The following is a 17,004-nucleotide window of genomic DNA, read 5'->3' as shown; positions in this document are numbered from 1 at the left end:
ATTTCTATAGGCCAGGAAACAAGAAATGGACAGCTAGTAAACAATGAAACTGTGATAAAGAATTTCATTTCCATGAAATCGAGCCACATAATTATTATATAATAAATTATTCCATCATTACTTGAAATTCCTTACTGTGACTTAAAATCTGAACTTTCAATTATTTTATATTCCATCTATAATGGCTGTTATCACAAAATAATAACATATACTCATTTAATAGATTGACTTCGACAGCTCCATTTTCTGATGGACAAGGGGATTGACTGTGGCCAGGGTCAACCAGTCTTTACTTGAACGAGTCCCAGCTTCCAAGGCAACATCCATCTTTTACAAGTGGTTTGCCCAGGTGCACAGAAAATCAGCATGCTCTACAAATGAAGATTGGCGCCTCTGCGACAGCTCTAATGCGTACATTTCAATACACTGCTATTGTAAGTTCATTACTGGAAATCGGGGTCTTCTTTTAACCGCAGCAAACAAATGTCCCTGTCTAGGATAGTTGGAATCCCAAGTCGCTGAAACTGACCTGACAGATGGGTTGAAACAAGAGGACCAGAACAGAATAAAACAATGAAATGGCGATCAGAGAGATCAGAGAACGCAGGGAATTCCTAGGTGTCTGTGTCTCTCCGAACACCCCACTCTGTCCACACAATTTCGGCTCAACAGGTGCTGCGTTAAGGCAGAGTCTGATCAGTTTCTGGATGAGCAGGGGAGACGCGGGGGGCAGGGAGCAGGGCGCCCTAATGAGTTTGTCGCTGGATTTGGGGGGCACAGCAAAGGTGGGTGGAGAAGGAAATGGCAACCCACGCCAGTATTCTTGCCTAGAGAATCCCGTGGACAAAGGAGCCTGGTGAACTGCTGTCCATGGGTCGCACAGAGTCGGACACAACTGAAGCGACTTAGCAGCAGCAGCGGCAGCGGCGAAGGTGGGACCTTCCCACCACGCGACCGTTGCAGGCGTCGCTCGGGCGGGGCGGGTGTTTGGGACCCGGGACCCCAGACCCCAGTGCGCATCTTCCTCCTCCCCACCCCCACCGCTGCCGCGCGCCCCCACTGCCCCTCGCGCGGTCCCCGCCACCCCGTTGCCAAGCAACGAGATGCCCGGGCTAGAAGCAACCGAGCAGAATGCCTGGGAGGAGGGAAGGCAGTTGGGAAGAGGCCTTGAGTAGCAGAAATGAGCCCGGGTAAGAGCCAGGCTGGGGTGGGGCTGGCCTTTGAGGGGGCGCCCTGGGAGGTGGACGGGTACTGGAGAGCGCCGCCTCCTCGACCCCCCCGGCCCCTTCACCCCCAGAGCGAGTCGGGTCTGGGGTGCGGATCTGCAGGACTAGCCGCGCACCTCCGCGGCCCGGAGGAAGGCGTACCGGCGCCCGCCCCGCCTCCGGCCCAGCGCGCCCTCCGGTGGCCGCTCAGCGCGCCCGCGCCCGCATCCCCAGGCCTAGACTTCCTCCTCCCCAGACCTCGTCTCCCTTCTCCAGGCAAAGCCAACAGGCCCAAGCCCAGTGCTGTTTTGTTACAGAAAAGCGTCCTGAGGAAGAGGATGAGGTTGACTGCGTCCTCCTTTCAGCATCCAAGATCCTAAATTCTTCTGAGGGGGTAAAGGAAAATGGTAGCAGTGAAACAGGTAAAAAAAAAAAAAAACCTCCCGGCCACGCTCGGCCCACAGTGATACCTCTGCCTTTTTACTGTAGTAAAACTACAATAAATGACGTAGCAACCAGTACGCCGCCTAAATCCCCGGCCCAACTGGTGTACTTCCGGTAATTTAGTCTAGTACTAACAGTAACTAACACGGAATATTTCCTTTGGGCCACGTACTGTCCTGAACACTTAAATGGATCAACTGAATCTTCACAGCAATCTTAAGAAGTAGGTACGACCATTCTCCTCATATTACAGGTGAGGAAACCGAGTGAGGCACAGAGAGGTTAACTAACTCCCCAAGGTCACACAGCAAGTGATGGAGCCAGTATTCAGCAGGGTAGCTGCAAATGTCCAGGCCTTAACACACCTGCTACACTATACTGCTTCTCGGAATGTCAAATAAGAAATTGCTGATTTTTCTGGACAATCACTAAAAAGATACCGATTCTTTCCAAAAGAACTGTTTTTATAGTAAATATCTGCGGACTACTGGAAGGGTGTATAGGGAGGGTGTTTGAAATAATTAAAGAGCTTCAGTTTTCAAGCTCCGTATAAACCGTAAGATGTGCGGGGGGCATCTGAGCACACTGAAGTTGGAGTCTGGCTTCCTCCAGAGAGGCTGGAGGAGGCTCCAGGGCTCTCAGAGGGGCCTGGTGTTCATGAGAGATGTCAGGGGAGGCCGTCTCTAAACTGATGGGCCACGTTCGGATCTACAGTTGCCCCTAAGCCACATGGGACACATGGGCCATCCCCACACAGAGGGACTGGGAGAAGTAACTGGAGATCTGAGGTCAGGACGGGTTTGTCCACCTTCAGAGACCAGGGACCTTCACAAAGGCTTTGTCACGGGCTCTGAAAACAGGGCGGGCGCAGCCACGCCCCTGTAGACAAAGACAACGGGATGCCGGTGACCACCAGGATAAGCCATACCTCAGTGGCCCCCATGGGGACAGTGGACTGACCTGCCCCCTCTCCGCTCTTCTGAGCACCGCCCATATTCTGGGGCGAGGCCAGGCAGGCACCCCTGTGCAATGTGTGTGTGTGTGTGGGTGGGGGGGGGGTTCCAGAAGTCCTGACCCAGGGAAAAGGCCTCACAGACAGTTTAGACAGCTCCACACTGCAGGGAGAGCGTTTAAGGTCAGAAGAGACTGAGGGACTTGAATTTGGCAAGAATGTGTGTTCTCTAACGTGAGCGGGATGTAAGGCTCTGGAGGAAAATGCCAGCGTTCACAGAAAATGATGTTACGTACAAAATAGCACATAGGCTTGGCTGAGAGATCCTGTCTTTCTCGCTAGAGCGTGGTGGGTATGAGGCAGGGGCTCAATCAGTGAGAGATATGCTAAGTCAGGCATGATGAAGGATGGCAGGGATCTTCTGCCTACAGCTAAAGACAAAACTTGGACATGTGACCCTATGCCCTGCCCTCCTTCTGTTCTCTTAGCTACACTTCATCATCACCAAGAGGTCTGTTCTTTGGGTACTGACCAACAGAACATTAATGTGATTTGCATAAATAACACTGAATTACAATGCCCTGCAATAGTTCTCAGGTCTCTTGATTTAAAGTAGTTAATATATGAAGTGGTGGAGTATATGGAATGTCAGAGGTGGGTGGGGAGTGGGCAATTTTATTTCAAACAGGATGGGAGAAGACTTCATTAGCAGATGACATCTGAGCAAAGGCCTGAAGGAGGTCAAGGAGTCGTCAGTGCAGATTTCTGGGGAAAGACCATTCCAGGAAGAGAGGACAGCAGCTGCAGGGGCCCTGAGGTGGGAGGAGGCCTGGTATGTTCGAGGAATAGCTAGTGACAGGGGCGGAATGAGCGAGGAGGAGGAGGATGGCAGGAGGGTTCAGAGAGGAAACTGGGCTTTGCAGTTCCATGTACAATGAGAGGGCTTGTTCTGAGCAGACCAGGAAGCAGTGAACTGGAGCAGTCAGTCATCCCTGCTCTCCATCTCAATTAGAAATTTTAAATTTACCAAACCAACATCATATTGATAACATCCTTGCTATTACAGTAATATTAGTAACGTTTTCTTGAGTACTTACTGTATGCCACACACCGTGTAAGGCTTTGCCTAGAAACTAGACAGTGATCCCTCAGGGCAAGCATCTGGCAAAGTCAGGATTCCAGCCCAGGCAGCCTGGCTGCAGAGCTCCCGGGACAGTGCCTTGTGCAGGGACATACCCTCCCCTGTGCCCTACTTTTCCCCAAAGGATTTACTCCCGTCCTACACATTCTATCCTCCGTGCCCCTCACTAGAAGGGACGCTTCACATGGGCAGAGATGTTGTATGTCTTGTTCAACTGTAAGATCGCCAGCACCTTGAACAGTATTTGATAGATAGCAGGTGTTCAAAAACAGTTGTTGCATGAATGAATGAAGGCTTGGATGGAGCAGCTCACAAGGCTTCAGAAAACAATTCCTTCTAGGTGTGAATGGGAATTGCCATAGCAAAACTCAGTGTTTGAACCTGAGAATTAAAAAGCTTCAATTACAGAGTATCTAACATCATATATAGAATTATCACCACATCGCATTTTTAAAATTAATTTGTTCTCCCTGCTCTGTTAGCTACAGCTATGCCCTTAAAACTTTCTCTATACATTGAACCGGCTGCCCTGATAGCTCAGTGGTAAAGAATCCACCTGCCAACGCAGGAGACTTGGGTTTGATTCCTTGGTGGGAAAGATGCCCTGGAGAAGGAAATGGCAACCTACTGCAGTTTCTTGCCTGGGAAATCCCATGGACACATTTGGTGGGCTACAGTCCAAGGGGTCAGACATAACTTAGCGACTAAACAACAAAAATGTCTACTATGACATAAGCTCCTTTAGACTTTAGAATAAATTCCCCATATCTTTACCTAAAGTATCTCAAAAGGCATCCCGTCGCAAACTACCTTGTTTTTAAATTCTGATATTTAAATATGAAACAGCTAGAGAATTTAAGTTGAATCTAATCTGAATAATATTTCTTTCAATCCGAATAGAGATTAAGCCTCTTCAGGACTGGCACCACATCCTCTACTTGGTCTAAATACTTCCCAATATTGTACGTTTAGCAAGGACTTAATAAACTGTGACATGTGATTCTGTTCCCTCTCCTGTGCTTCATTCATAACTTCTCTTCCAATTCTAGAAACACAAAATCCTATGTGGTTCTTTAAGTGTTGATGAATTTTAAAATTATCTTCCCATTGGGAATAAGGAGCGGCCAGTGTCTCTGAAACTCATAAGAAAAATCAAAAGTTCTTTTGATAGCTTTTTAAAATAAATGACTCTCTCTGCCTACCCTGTATCTTCACTGAATCATCAGAACTTTGCTGGAGAAAAACACTCACTTCTGAGTCATACTGTGGATCTCAATGCTATTTCGAAAAGTTAATTTATTTCCCCAGAAAAAACTTTATCAAGCCCTCTCCAAGATAACTATTTCACTTTTCTTGTTTCATGAAATCTCCAGCACCTCTCACCACTACCTCTTAATGGGCAACATGATCTCATACTGTATGAAAACATTAGAAGCAGTCAGGCCCAAACACCCTGACCCGCAAGGGCGTCCACTCTCACCACTACTATTCAACATAGTTTTGGAAGTTTTGGCCACAGCAATCAGAGCAGAAAAAGAAATAAAAGGAATCCAGATAGGAAAAGAAGTAAAACTCTCACTGTTTGCAGATGACATGATCCTCTACATAGAAAACCCTAAAGGCTCTACCAGAAAATTACTAGAGCTAATCAATGAATATAGTAAATTTGCAGGATATAAAATTAACACACAGAAATCCCTTGCATTCCTATACACTAACAATGAGAAAACAGAAAGAGAAATTAAGGAAACAATACAATTCACCATTGCAATGAAAAGAATAAAATACTTAGGAATATATCTACCTAAAGAAACAAAGACCTATACATAGAAAACTATAAAACACTGATGAAAGAAATCAAAGAGGACACAAACAGATGGAGAAACATACTGTGTTCATGGATTGGAAGAATCAATATTGTCAAAATGGCTATACTACCCAAAGCAATCTATAGATTCAATGCAATCCCTATCAAGCTACCAACGGTATTTTTCACAGAACTAGAACAAATAATTTCACAATTTGTATGGAAATACAAAAACCTCGAATAGTCAAAGCAATCTTGAGAAAGAAGAATGGAACTGGAGGAATCAAGCTGCCTGACTTCAGGCTCTACTACAAAGCTACAGTCATCAAGACAGTATGGTACTGGCACAAAGACAGTAATATAGATCAATGGAACAGAATAGAAAGCCCAGAGATGAATCCACATACCTATGGACACCTTATCTTTGTCAAAGGAGGCAAGAATATACAATGGAGAAAAGACAACCTCTTTAACAAGTGGTGCTGGAAAAACTGGTCAACCACTTGTAAAAGAATGAAACTAGAGCACTTTCTAACACCATACACAAAAATAAACTCAAAATGGATTAAAGATCTAAATGTAAGACCAGAAACTATAAAACTCCTAGAGGAGAATACAGGCAAAACACTCTCTGACATAAATCACAGCAAGATCCTCTATGATCCACCTCCCAGAATACTGGAAATAAAAGCAAAAATAAACAAATGGGACCTAATTAAACCTAAAAGCTTTTGCACAGCAAAGGAAACTATAAGCAAGGTGAAAAGACAGCCTTCAGAATGGGAGAAAATAATAGCAAACGAAGCAACAGACAAAGAATTAATCTCAAAAATATATAAGCAACTCCTGCAGCTCAATTTCAGAAAAATAAATGACCCAGTCAAAAAGTGGGCCAAAGAACTAAACAGACATTTCTCCAAAGAAGACATACAGATGGCTAATAAACACTTGAAAAGATGCTCAACATCACTCATTATCAGAGAAATGCAAATCAAAACCACAATGAGGTACCACTTCACGCCAGTCAGAATGGCTGCTATCCAAAAGTCTACAAACAATAAATGCTGGAGAGGGTGTGGAGAAAAGGGAACCCTCTTACACTGTTGGTGGGAATGCAAACTAATACAGCCACTATGGAGAACAGTGTGGAGATTTCTTAAAAAACTGGAAATAGAACTGCCATGTGGCCCAGCAATCCCACTCCTGGGCATACACACCAAAGAAACCAGAACTGAGACACGTGTACCGCAATGTTCATCGCAGCACTGTTTATAATAGCCAGAACATGGAAGCAACCTAGATGCCCATCAGCAGACGAATGGATAAGAAAGTTGTGATGCATATACACAATGGAATATTACTCAGCCATTAAAAAGAATACATTTGAACCAGTTCTAATGAGGTGGATGAAAATGGAGCCCATTATATAGCATGAAGTAAGCCAGAAAGAAAAACACCAATACAGTATACTAACGCATATATATGGAATTTAGAAAGATGGTAATGATAACCCTATATGCAAGACAGAAAAAGAGACACAGATGTATAGAACAGACTTTTGGACTCTGTGGGAGAAGGCGAGGGTGGGGGGGATGATCTGAGAGAATAGCATTGAAACATGTATATTATCAATTGTAAAACAGATCACCAGTCCAGGTTTGATGCATGAGACAAATGCTCAGGGCTGGTGTATTAGGATGACCCAGAGGGATGGGATGGGGAGGGAGGTGGGGGGGGGGGTGCAGGATGAGGAACACATGTAAACCCATGGCTGATTCATATCAATGTATGGCAAAAACCACTACAATACTGTAAAGTAATTAGGCTCCAACTAATATAAATAAATGAAAAAACAAACAAACAAATTCTGCTAAGCTACCTGGCTGTGTCCCACATTCTCTGCTGCCCCCACTTGCATGGAAGGATTGTCTCTGCATCTCTCCTGGAATTCTGTAGTTTTTAACTTTGGCCTCATTCTCCAGAATTATTCTTCATTTCCACTACATGATTTCTACAGCAAGCAGGTAGATTAGACTCTCTCAAGTTAAAAAAAATTCTTGGACCTTCGTATCTCTTCCCCAAATGCCTGTCCCCACCAGGCACCTTATCCACTGCCACAGTAAAAGCAGAAAATGCTGCCTATATATATATCCAATGCTACAAACCTCCACCGTCCACGGGAGAACGAGACAGAGGGAGGGAGGCCCGTGTAGAAGCCGTCTAGGAAGCCCACGCTCTTTCCTTAAGATCTTCATTCGCCCTATCTCTTGATCGTCTTTGGATTTCTTACTCCATCTTAGCAAAAGGAGTCCTTATATTTAGCCCTAAACTTGCAAGTCCTAACAAGACAAAGGAAATCTGTGCAGGAAAGGGAGGCTGTTGTTGCGGGTTCAGGAAGAGATAAAATTGTGAATAGGAAATCCATTAAGAATAAAGCTAAAGGCTGGGAATGTTTACAGCAATAATATCTTATCTTTGGGTTTAAATAGTTTTGTGAGAATTATAGTTACAGAACAAAGTGTGAACATCATGAAACGTGAAAATAATATCACTATCAAACATCATGACAACTGGGGAGCAAATGTGAGAGGAAGGATGAGACCAATTTTCTCATCATTTACTTCCTTTTTTGGCATGGATGGAGTAAATCAACACTGAATATTCACATCAGAAACGTATGTTACTTGCAGGTGGCTTCTTTACCTGCTGAGCTACCAGGGAAGCCCCACTTAAAACATAAAATTTCCAATCTCTTAATCCTTTTCATGACCCATTTCCAATATTTTAAGGGGCTCTCATAGGAAATAATCTCTCGGGTAGTGAGTAAAAATCTGAATACTAGCAATAAATTTGACTATTTGCAGTTTATTTTATCAAATATAAGTCTAATATTATTATTTAAAAGCAGAATGCATAATATCCCATTGATTGAAAATCATTTGTTTTTTTCACTTATGTGTCTAGAGAGTTGACTAAAGGGTGGGTACCTAAAGTTTTGTTGTTGTTTTCCAGTCAAAGTCGTGTCTCTTTGTGACCCCGTGGACTGCAGCACACCAGGCTTCCCTGTCCTTCACTGCCTCCTGGAGTTTGCTCAAATTCATGTCCATTGAGTCAGTGATGCCTTCCAACCATCTCATCCTCTGTCAACCCCTTCTCTTCCTGCCCTTAATCTTTCTCAGCATCAGGGTCTTTTCCAATGAGTTGGCTCTTTGCATCAGATGGTCAAAGTATTGGAGCTTCAGCTTTAGCATTAGTCCTTCCAATGAATATTCACGGTTGATTTCCTTTAGGATTGACTGGTTTGAGCTCTTTGCTGTCCAAGGGACTCTCAAAAGTCTTCACCACAGTTTGAAAGCATCAGTTTTTCAGTGCTCAGTCCTCTTTATGGTCCAGCTCTCTCATTCACACATACTGGAAAAACCATATGTAGCTTAGACTATACGGACCTTTGTCGGCAAAGTGATGCCTCTGCTTTTAATATGCTATCTAGGTGTGTCATAGCTTTCCTTCCAAGAAGCAAGCATCTTTATTCTGGATGGTGGGATTCTAGGTGATATATTCTTTTTTCATTTGCATTTTGATCTATTAATATTTGAGTTCATCAGAAGAGGTTATTTTATTTATTTTTACTTTTTAAAATTAATTTATTTCAATTGGAGGCTAATTACTTTACAATATTGTAGTGGTTATTTTAGAGTTTGAAAAACTTTGGGATGTCTTACAGGACTGGTCCAGACCTTGAGTTCCTCTTTTTCTCTCTGAGACGAACATTTCTGACTACCATTTATTCCCAGTAAGATGCAAAGCTGAGCAGTAACCAGATGGACTCACTGTCCATCCGTGTCCTGTGATGAAGGTGGGATTCTTCAGTTGGCCAAATGACTCCAGGTTGTGAACCAGGGCTGCTCTCTCAGTGATAAGGGCCAGATTGGGACGGGATGGGAGGGAAGATGCTTTGCAACCAGATTCTATAACATCTGGCAAGCTTCCATTCCAAAGGAGATATGCTGAACTCTTTAGAAACCTTCTCTTAAACATCAGAAATTGCCGGCCTAGGGGGAACATTCTAACATAACTCTCATTTCATTTAGGACATTTAAAAAAATTTTTTTTAAATAAAAATTTTGCATATGTCACGAAATTTGCAAACATTATATAGTCTCTCCCCTACTGCAGATCTATGATCTGTTTTTTAGGAAGGAACACACGGATCTTTATAGCACTTTGCTTAAGAACATAACAAGACCTATGTTCAATTAATCCAAACTGTTTTCCAGATTAAGGAAGAAAACCATCGCATGGCTGTTGCATAGACACTGAGACCTATATAATACTTTGCCAAGGGTCTCCCATCATATGAGAATTATTCTTTTTTTTTTTTTTTGAGAATTGTTCATTTTTATACCAAAAAAATGTATAGTTATATCCCTGAAACAAACAAAGATATCTAAGTTTCAGAGTATTCTAAGTTTGGTGTTACAAGTTAATGATTTATTATAAAAGTAAAACCACTGTTACAACCTCAAGTAGGTGCAGTATTTTAAGCCAGAAGAAAATTATTTCTTAATTCGTTATACAGGTAGCACTGGGTTTATCCTAATGTGAACATCAGTCTTCTCATTATCACTTTGCCTCACCATCCAAGGAAGCTGAGACTGCTTTCCATTCACATTGTTTAAAAATAACAATTAAGAATTAAATCACATCATTTTTCAATTTTACTTTTTAGAACACGGCTGTGTATCAGAATCAGAAAATCAAATCCAACCACAATCAGCATTGAAAGTGAGTATATTTGATTTTATTTTCTCAGAAAACCTGTGTAAAGTCTGATCTTTCTCAGAATACTTGAGAGTGAGCAAGAATGATTAAGAATGTAAGCCAGCCACCTGACCCTCCACATGATCCCTGTAATAGGCAACTTTGGGGGACATATTTTTTTTAATTCTAACAAAGTGTGAATTCATGCGTGCTAAGTCACTTCAGTCGTGTCTGACTCTGTGCGACCCCATGGACTGTACAGCCTGACAGTTTCTTCTGTTCATGGGATGCCCCAGGCAAGAATACCGGAGCCCTTTCCCAGGGGATCTTCCTGACCCAGGTCTCCTGCATTGCACGCAGATTCTTTACCGTCTGGGCCACTAGGGAATCCCATAACAAAGTGTATGTTCACCTACAGATGTTCAATTGCATCCCTGTATAACTTTGTTTTAGGCCCTTCAGCAACAACTGGAATCATTTCAGGCTCTCCGAATACAGACTCTGCAAAATGTTAGCATGGTATGTTTCTTTTAATTTACATAGAAAATATCCAAACTGAAGACACCATCATACATGTCTAAGCTGACAACCCCTAGCCAATTGATCACTTGAAACTAAATGTAATAAAATAGAGCTGCAATCTATTCTAGATCCCAAATTTGCAGGAAACTACATTGTTATACCTGTATTTTTTTTTTTAAATGTATGTTTAAACTGCTACCTGTATACAGTCTACAAATAGGGACTCTCATCATAAGTGATAGAAAATCTAACTCAAAGTGAGGAGAAAGTGCCCTTTGTCAGCTCTGGTAATGAAAACCCCAGGGATAGTGCACCTGGGGATGGCTTTATCCGTATGACCAGGACTACATCATCGGAGAACCAGCCTCACTCCTTATCATGGTTCTGCTTTTGACAGTATCGGATTCTCAGACTCCAGGTGGTAGCAAAAGGGTTGCTAAAAGTTCTGGCCTTTATCTTTCCAGACTCCAGTTAGAGAAGAGACTCTGCTTTTCTCTCTTAGCAGTTTGTCCCGATTCTGATGGCCCCACATGCATTCTTGAAAGCAGTCCCTGTTCAGAGGGAGGCAACACTCTGACTGGTCACATGCTCACCCCTTGGAGCTGGAGGTGGGCTCTCTACCACCATGAAAGGCACAGGGACTTTATCCAGAAGAAACAAGGGGTAGTGTTGACAGGATAGGGTGTGGATGCTGGGGGTACAGATCACAACACATACAACTAGAGGCCCTGTATAAACCTCATCCTGATATTCCTGTACTAGAAGCAAGTGTGGGGAAACGAAGAGAAGATAAAATCCTCTTGAGGCTGACACAACAGGTTCCATTCTGATGACAGAGTCAAGGATCTCGGATTTATTCAACGATGTAAAAATCAAACATCTAAAGTTATTTTAATTCAGAAGATTTTACTTTCCTCAGTTAAGTCTTTCTGATTTTATAATCACATAGTAAAGGCATATCTTTCTTAAAGATTCCTTCAATGATAGAGATTACAATAAGTTTAATTTATATCTTATATGATGGCCAATAATTTTTATGTGTAGGAAATTTAAAGATATCTTTTAATTATATCTATTATTCTTGTACATTCATAAGTTTATAAATCAAGGTCTGACATTCTTAATTTGTCTTTTAAAGGTACAGTCTGAAATCAGTGAAATATTGAACAAAAGTATTATTGAAGTAGAAAACCCACAATTTAACCCAGAAAAAAATCTAGTATTCAGCGCACACAATGAAATGGCTTTGGTATGTTCTTCAACATAAAATCATTTCTACATTTAGGTACTTCAGAAATGTTACAACCTTTGATCTTCATCTTTACATTCTCCCCATCTTCACAGGGTGACTGGATTGTCAGAGGTGAAAATAAGGAAACTCCTGTCCTGAAAACCCTAAAAGATGTATGTTTACCTCCTCCATACTTCTACAATTTTCTTGTTTCTCTTAGAAGAACATATGAGGGGCATTTGACTTAGTCCAGATATCTAAAGATTCCCAAGTAAACTGAAATGCAAGGCAGCTTTTATAGCCTTTCTGTCCACTTATGAGTTCTCCTACTTTTAGCATTGACTTAGACCTAGAGTGAATTCTCTAGAACAGGTCCAAACCAGAGTCACTGTGTCTCCACTTATTAGAACTCACATTTCCAGAACAGTCACAGTCCTAGATACACTTGAAACTAGGAAGACAAGCTAAGGTTGACATACAGAAAGAATGAAAATTTTCATTTTCTTTAAACTTCCCTTTGAACTATGGCTTCTCTCTTCCCCATCAATGTATGATGGTCTCTTGAGAAATGCTGGATTTCTATTTCTGAAATTGAGGGGTTGGCCCTGCTATCTCACTACTTAAGGAAATAAGTATAATTTCTAAGCAAACTGTGAAGACCAGAGTTACAGACCTCAAAATAAAGGTAGATTTTCCTGCAGAAAATGAATCATACTTGTTAGGCTTCTCTGCTGCAGAAATGGATAAAATGTTCATTCTGGTTGTAAAAATATATTCTCCCCAAAATATTGTCTTAATTTGTTGGTCATGTAGCAAATGATAGTACATTTATAGTGTGATTTTTATTTTTACTAGCCTATAGAGAATCAAGAAGAAACCCTTTCTACGGAGAAAATTCATCATTTTGAGGATTCCAGGACTCTTCATTCAGCAGAAGAAAAATTCAGTAGTGATAGTATTGACAGTCTTCCTCAAAGTATAGATGTTCCATGCCAGATACATTTCAAGGACATACTAACTCAGAGAACTTCGACAGATAATTCAGCTTCAGAAAATTCTGACAGGTTGAAGAATTATAATAACTTTTATAATTTTCTACCTAATGCACCTCAAAATGGGATGTCTCAAGCTGAGACGCTAATTCTGGATAAGTCCAAAATGACAATGCCTCTTCTCAAGACTGGATTTTGTGAAAATTTAGATGATATTTGCCATTCCATCAAACAAATGAAGGAAGAGCTTCAAAAGTCACATAATAGGGAACTGGCACTTACAAACGAACTGCAGACTTTAAAAGCTGTTCCAAGGCACGGGAATTATGACCTGCCCCCCATTCACAAGGAAAAAAACAACTTTATTAAGGAAGAAAATATTGAAAGTAACTTAAGTGAAGATATAAAATCAAAGAGAATTTTGGAATTAGAGGCATTAGTAAACAAATTGCTCCCACTTAGGGAAACAGTGTCAAAATTCCATGTGAATTTTTGTAGGAAATGTAAAAAATTATCTAGGAGTGAAATACACAGGGGAAAAAGGAATGAGAAAAACAATAAAGAAATTCCTATCACTGACAAGAATGTTGCAGATTTAAAACTCCATTCCAGAGTCCCGAGACATACACTGGCATTCTTTGACCCAACAAAATATGAAATGAAAGACAAAGAAAAACAACCATTTACAGTAAAACAAGGATCAATAATAGTTGAAAATGAGAAAACATCCAAAGTCAATTCTGTTACTGAGCAATGTGTAGCAAAAATTCAGTACTTACAGAATTACTTGAAAGAATCTATGCAAATACAGAAAAAAGTAATGAAACTAGAGAATGAAAACCTAACCCTTAAAACAAAAATTAAACCTCTTGTCTTTACCACACAATCTTTGATACAGAAAATTGAAATGTATGAAAAGCAACTTAAGACACTGGTTGAAGAAAAGAATACTCTCCAGTCCAAGTTAACTAAAACAGAAGAAGATGGCAAAGAGTGTCTTAAAGAATTGAAAAAAATAGTTAGTAACTATAATGTTCTCCAAGGACAAAATAAAACCCTCGAGGAAAAAAACAGTCAACTTTCTTTGGAGAATCAACAAATAATAGAAACATTAGATCAACTAAAAAGTAAGGAACACAAAACTCAAAGTGATATGGCCATTGTCAATAATGAAAACAAACGATTGAGCATAGAAATGGAATCAATGAAAACAAATATTCTATTGATACAAGAGGAAAAAGAAATGTTAGAGAAAAAAACACATCTGCTTCTAAAGGAAAAAGGTGCACTGGAAAATGAACTGAAAGAAAACCATCTAGAGACAGCACAGCTAAAAGAGAAAGAAAGATTGGCAAAAATCGAACAAGAGACACTTCTTCAGATAGTAGAAACGGTTAAAAATGAAAAGCTTAATCTTGAAACAACCTTACAAGAATCTACTGCGGCGAGAGAGATGATGGCAAGAGAAATTGAGGACATTCAAACGTACCAATCTACCGCGGAAGAGAATTTTCTGCAGGAAATAAAAAATGCAAAGTCAGAAGCAAGTATTTATAAGAATAGTTTGTCAGAAATGGGCAATGAATGTGAACTGTTATCAAAAATGGTAAAGGAAATTAAGACCGATAATCAGCTTCTAAAAGAAGAACTAAAAAAAAATAGTCAAGAAACTATAAAATTTGAAAATAGCATCTGTAGACTTGAGGAAGACAAAATACTCTTAGAAAACTATGTAAGGAGTATAGAGAATGAAAGGGACACCTTGGAATTTGAGATGCGGAATCTTCAAAGAGAATATTCAAATCTAAGTGAAAAAATCTGTAGTCACCATATTGATCTCTCAAAAATGGGTCACGTTTCAAGGAAAGATAAATTCCATTTTGACATCTATGATATTTATGAAGACACCTCTAGTCCTGGGAATAGGCCTTTAGCCCTGGGTTTGAAAGGTATGTATATCTTGGTGGATTGACAGAAATGTGTTTAAGATTTCCTTTGTCTATCAGGTTTAGCCAGAGGACAGTAATAAGAAGGTGAACATTATTTTTGTAAGATTTGTATCCAATTCATTACATAGTGGGATTTCTTAGAGATTTTGGTCCTTTGATGAGATGTGTTATTTTATTTATAGTACTTCTATATATTGTATATGGCTAAAGCAACTTTGGTAGCAAGCAGGAAATTTTTTTTAATTCTTATTTTTCCACGGTACACATAGCAGTCCCATTTTTTTCAAAAATTCTTCTCTTTTTTCTCCCAGGAACTCCGAATAAACTGTATCAACTGCTTCCATCCAAGATATGTAAATAAATTTCTGAAAACATTTCAAAATCTTTCATCCGGGTACTTTTTTCAACAAAAAAGTTTTAAATTGACCTCCACATCTGATCACGATTACCTTATAATTCATTGGGCTAGTTTTTAATTAGAAATTGGAATTAGGTAACACCTTGAGACTTGATCCAGTTTGTAAGCTAATGTGTTAGTGGGTTCCAGTGTCATGGGTTCCAGTGGGAGACGTAAGAATCCTGGGTCAGAGACACAGGAGCTGGTTGCTCACAGCAACAGTAGTAGGCAAGAGGAACAGCCCTTTCCCATGGGTTCTCCCAGTTCCTACAGGGAATGTGAAAAAAGTCACACAGGGGTTATTACAAGAGAAAACTCTGAGCTTTTCCTTTAAATACAATAACAGGTCAAATAGCCATTTTAATGTCTTTATTTGCTAATTCCATCCTCTCTACCATTATGGGGTTTATTTCTATTGACTGATTTTTCTCCCAGTTGTGGGTCACATTTTCCTGCTTCCTGGCATGTCTAGTAGCTGCTTTTTGTTTTAAACTGGAAGATGGATTTAAAAAAAAAATAAAAATTGTATTTACTTGTGTATTTTTGGCCGTGCTGGGTCTTTGTTGCTTTTCTCTAGCTGCGGTGCGCAGGCAACTCCAGCATGTAGGTTTCAGCAGTTGCTGCTCGCGGGCTCTAGGGCACAGCCTCAGTAGCTGTGATGTACACAGGCTTAGAAGCTCCATGGCATGTGAGATCTTCCCGGATCAGAGCGCGAAACTGTGTCCCTGTATTGCCAGGTGGATTCTTCACCACTGAGCCACCAGCGAAACCCGGATTTTTGTGAATTTTACATTGTTGAGCATCTGAATTTGGTGTCTTCCTTTACAGATGGTTGGACCTGGTTGTGCTTGCTTCTCTTTCAGTCAGATCCTCTTGAGCCTGGTTTTTTAGACTTTCATTAGGGTGGGTGCAGAGTAGTCTCTAGCCTACCTTAGAAGCTCTGGAGCCACCGTCGAATGCAGAGAGGTGCAAACGCCCCAGCCTTGACTTGTTTGGTGACATTTATCACTATGTAACTAAATGAATTTTTATTCATTTATGTCCACCTGGAAAAACCTCAGCTACTCTGAGACAAACGTATTCCCCTTTGAGGCTCATGATACCCCTGATACTGTCTTTGGGATGTTCACTCCACACTGTCCTTTGGATAAGAAATAAAAATCTTAAGTATTCCTTTAGAAAACTTTTTCAGTCTTCTTTAAAAATTTATTCTTTTGGAAAAAAAGTAAACAGTGATGAGGCATGAAATAAAAATATACGTTTGACAACAGGAAAACTTCTCTGCGCCCTCTGAATCCCTTCAAAAGTCACATGTGTTGTTTGGATTGACCTGGCTTCTCCATCATTGGAAAAAATTGGGTCTAGAAGCAGAGCACTGAAGCCTCTACACATTCTGATTTTCAGCTCTGGGAGGCTTAGAATGGCAGAGGGACAAGCACTAAGAAAAAAACCATGAGTCAAAAATAACTCCCCCAACACATTATACTAATCAGTTCAGTTCAGCCGCTCAGTCGTGTCTGACTCTTTGTGACCCCATGAACTGCGGAACGCCAGGCTTCCCTGCCCATCACCAACTCCTGGAGCTTAACTCAAACTCACGTTC

At 40.9% G+C, this 17,004-nt stretch overlaps 1 protein-coding gene across 1 annotated transcript; it reads left to right on the top strand.

Moving 5' to 3' along the window:
* The first annotated feature begins 1,180 nt into the window (after positions 1-1,180).
* Positions 1,181-16,157, top strand: CCDC110 (coiled-coil domain containing 110). The gene is made up of 7 exons (XM_065946531.1): positions 1,181-1,190; positions 1,523-1,627; positions 10,279-10,334; positions 10,764-10,829; positions 11,971-12,081; positions 12,919-15,004; positions 15,979-16,157. The coding sequence occupies exons 1-7, from the start codon at positions 1,181-1,183 to the stop codon at positions 16,155-16,157; spliced, it is 2,613 nt and encodes an 870-aa protein (XP_065802603.1).
* The last annotated feature ends 847 nt before the right edge of the window (positions 16,158-17,004 follow it).

Source organism: Muntiacus reevesi, chromosome 10 (genome assembly GCF_963930625.1).
Source record: "Muntiacus reevesi chromosome 10, mMunRee1.1, whole genome shotgun sequence".
NCBI lineage: Eukaryota > Metazoa > Chordata > Mammalia > Artiodactyla > Cervidae > Muntiacus > Muntiacus reevesi.
This window is presented reverse-complemented; position numbering and strand designations above follow the sequence as displayed.

Bases quoted from the DNA above. Each gene is read 5' to 3' on its own strand.
- CCDC110 (XM_065946531.1), top strand. The intron at 1,628-10,278 runs GTAAAAAAAAAA...TTTACTTTTTAG, and splicing joins AAATGGTAGCAGTGAAACAG to AACACGGCTGTGTATCAGAA. The intron at 10,830-11,970 runs GTATGTTTCTTT...TGTCTTTTAAAG, and splicing joins CTCTGCAAAATGTTAGCATG to GTACAGTCTGAAATCAGTGA.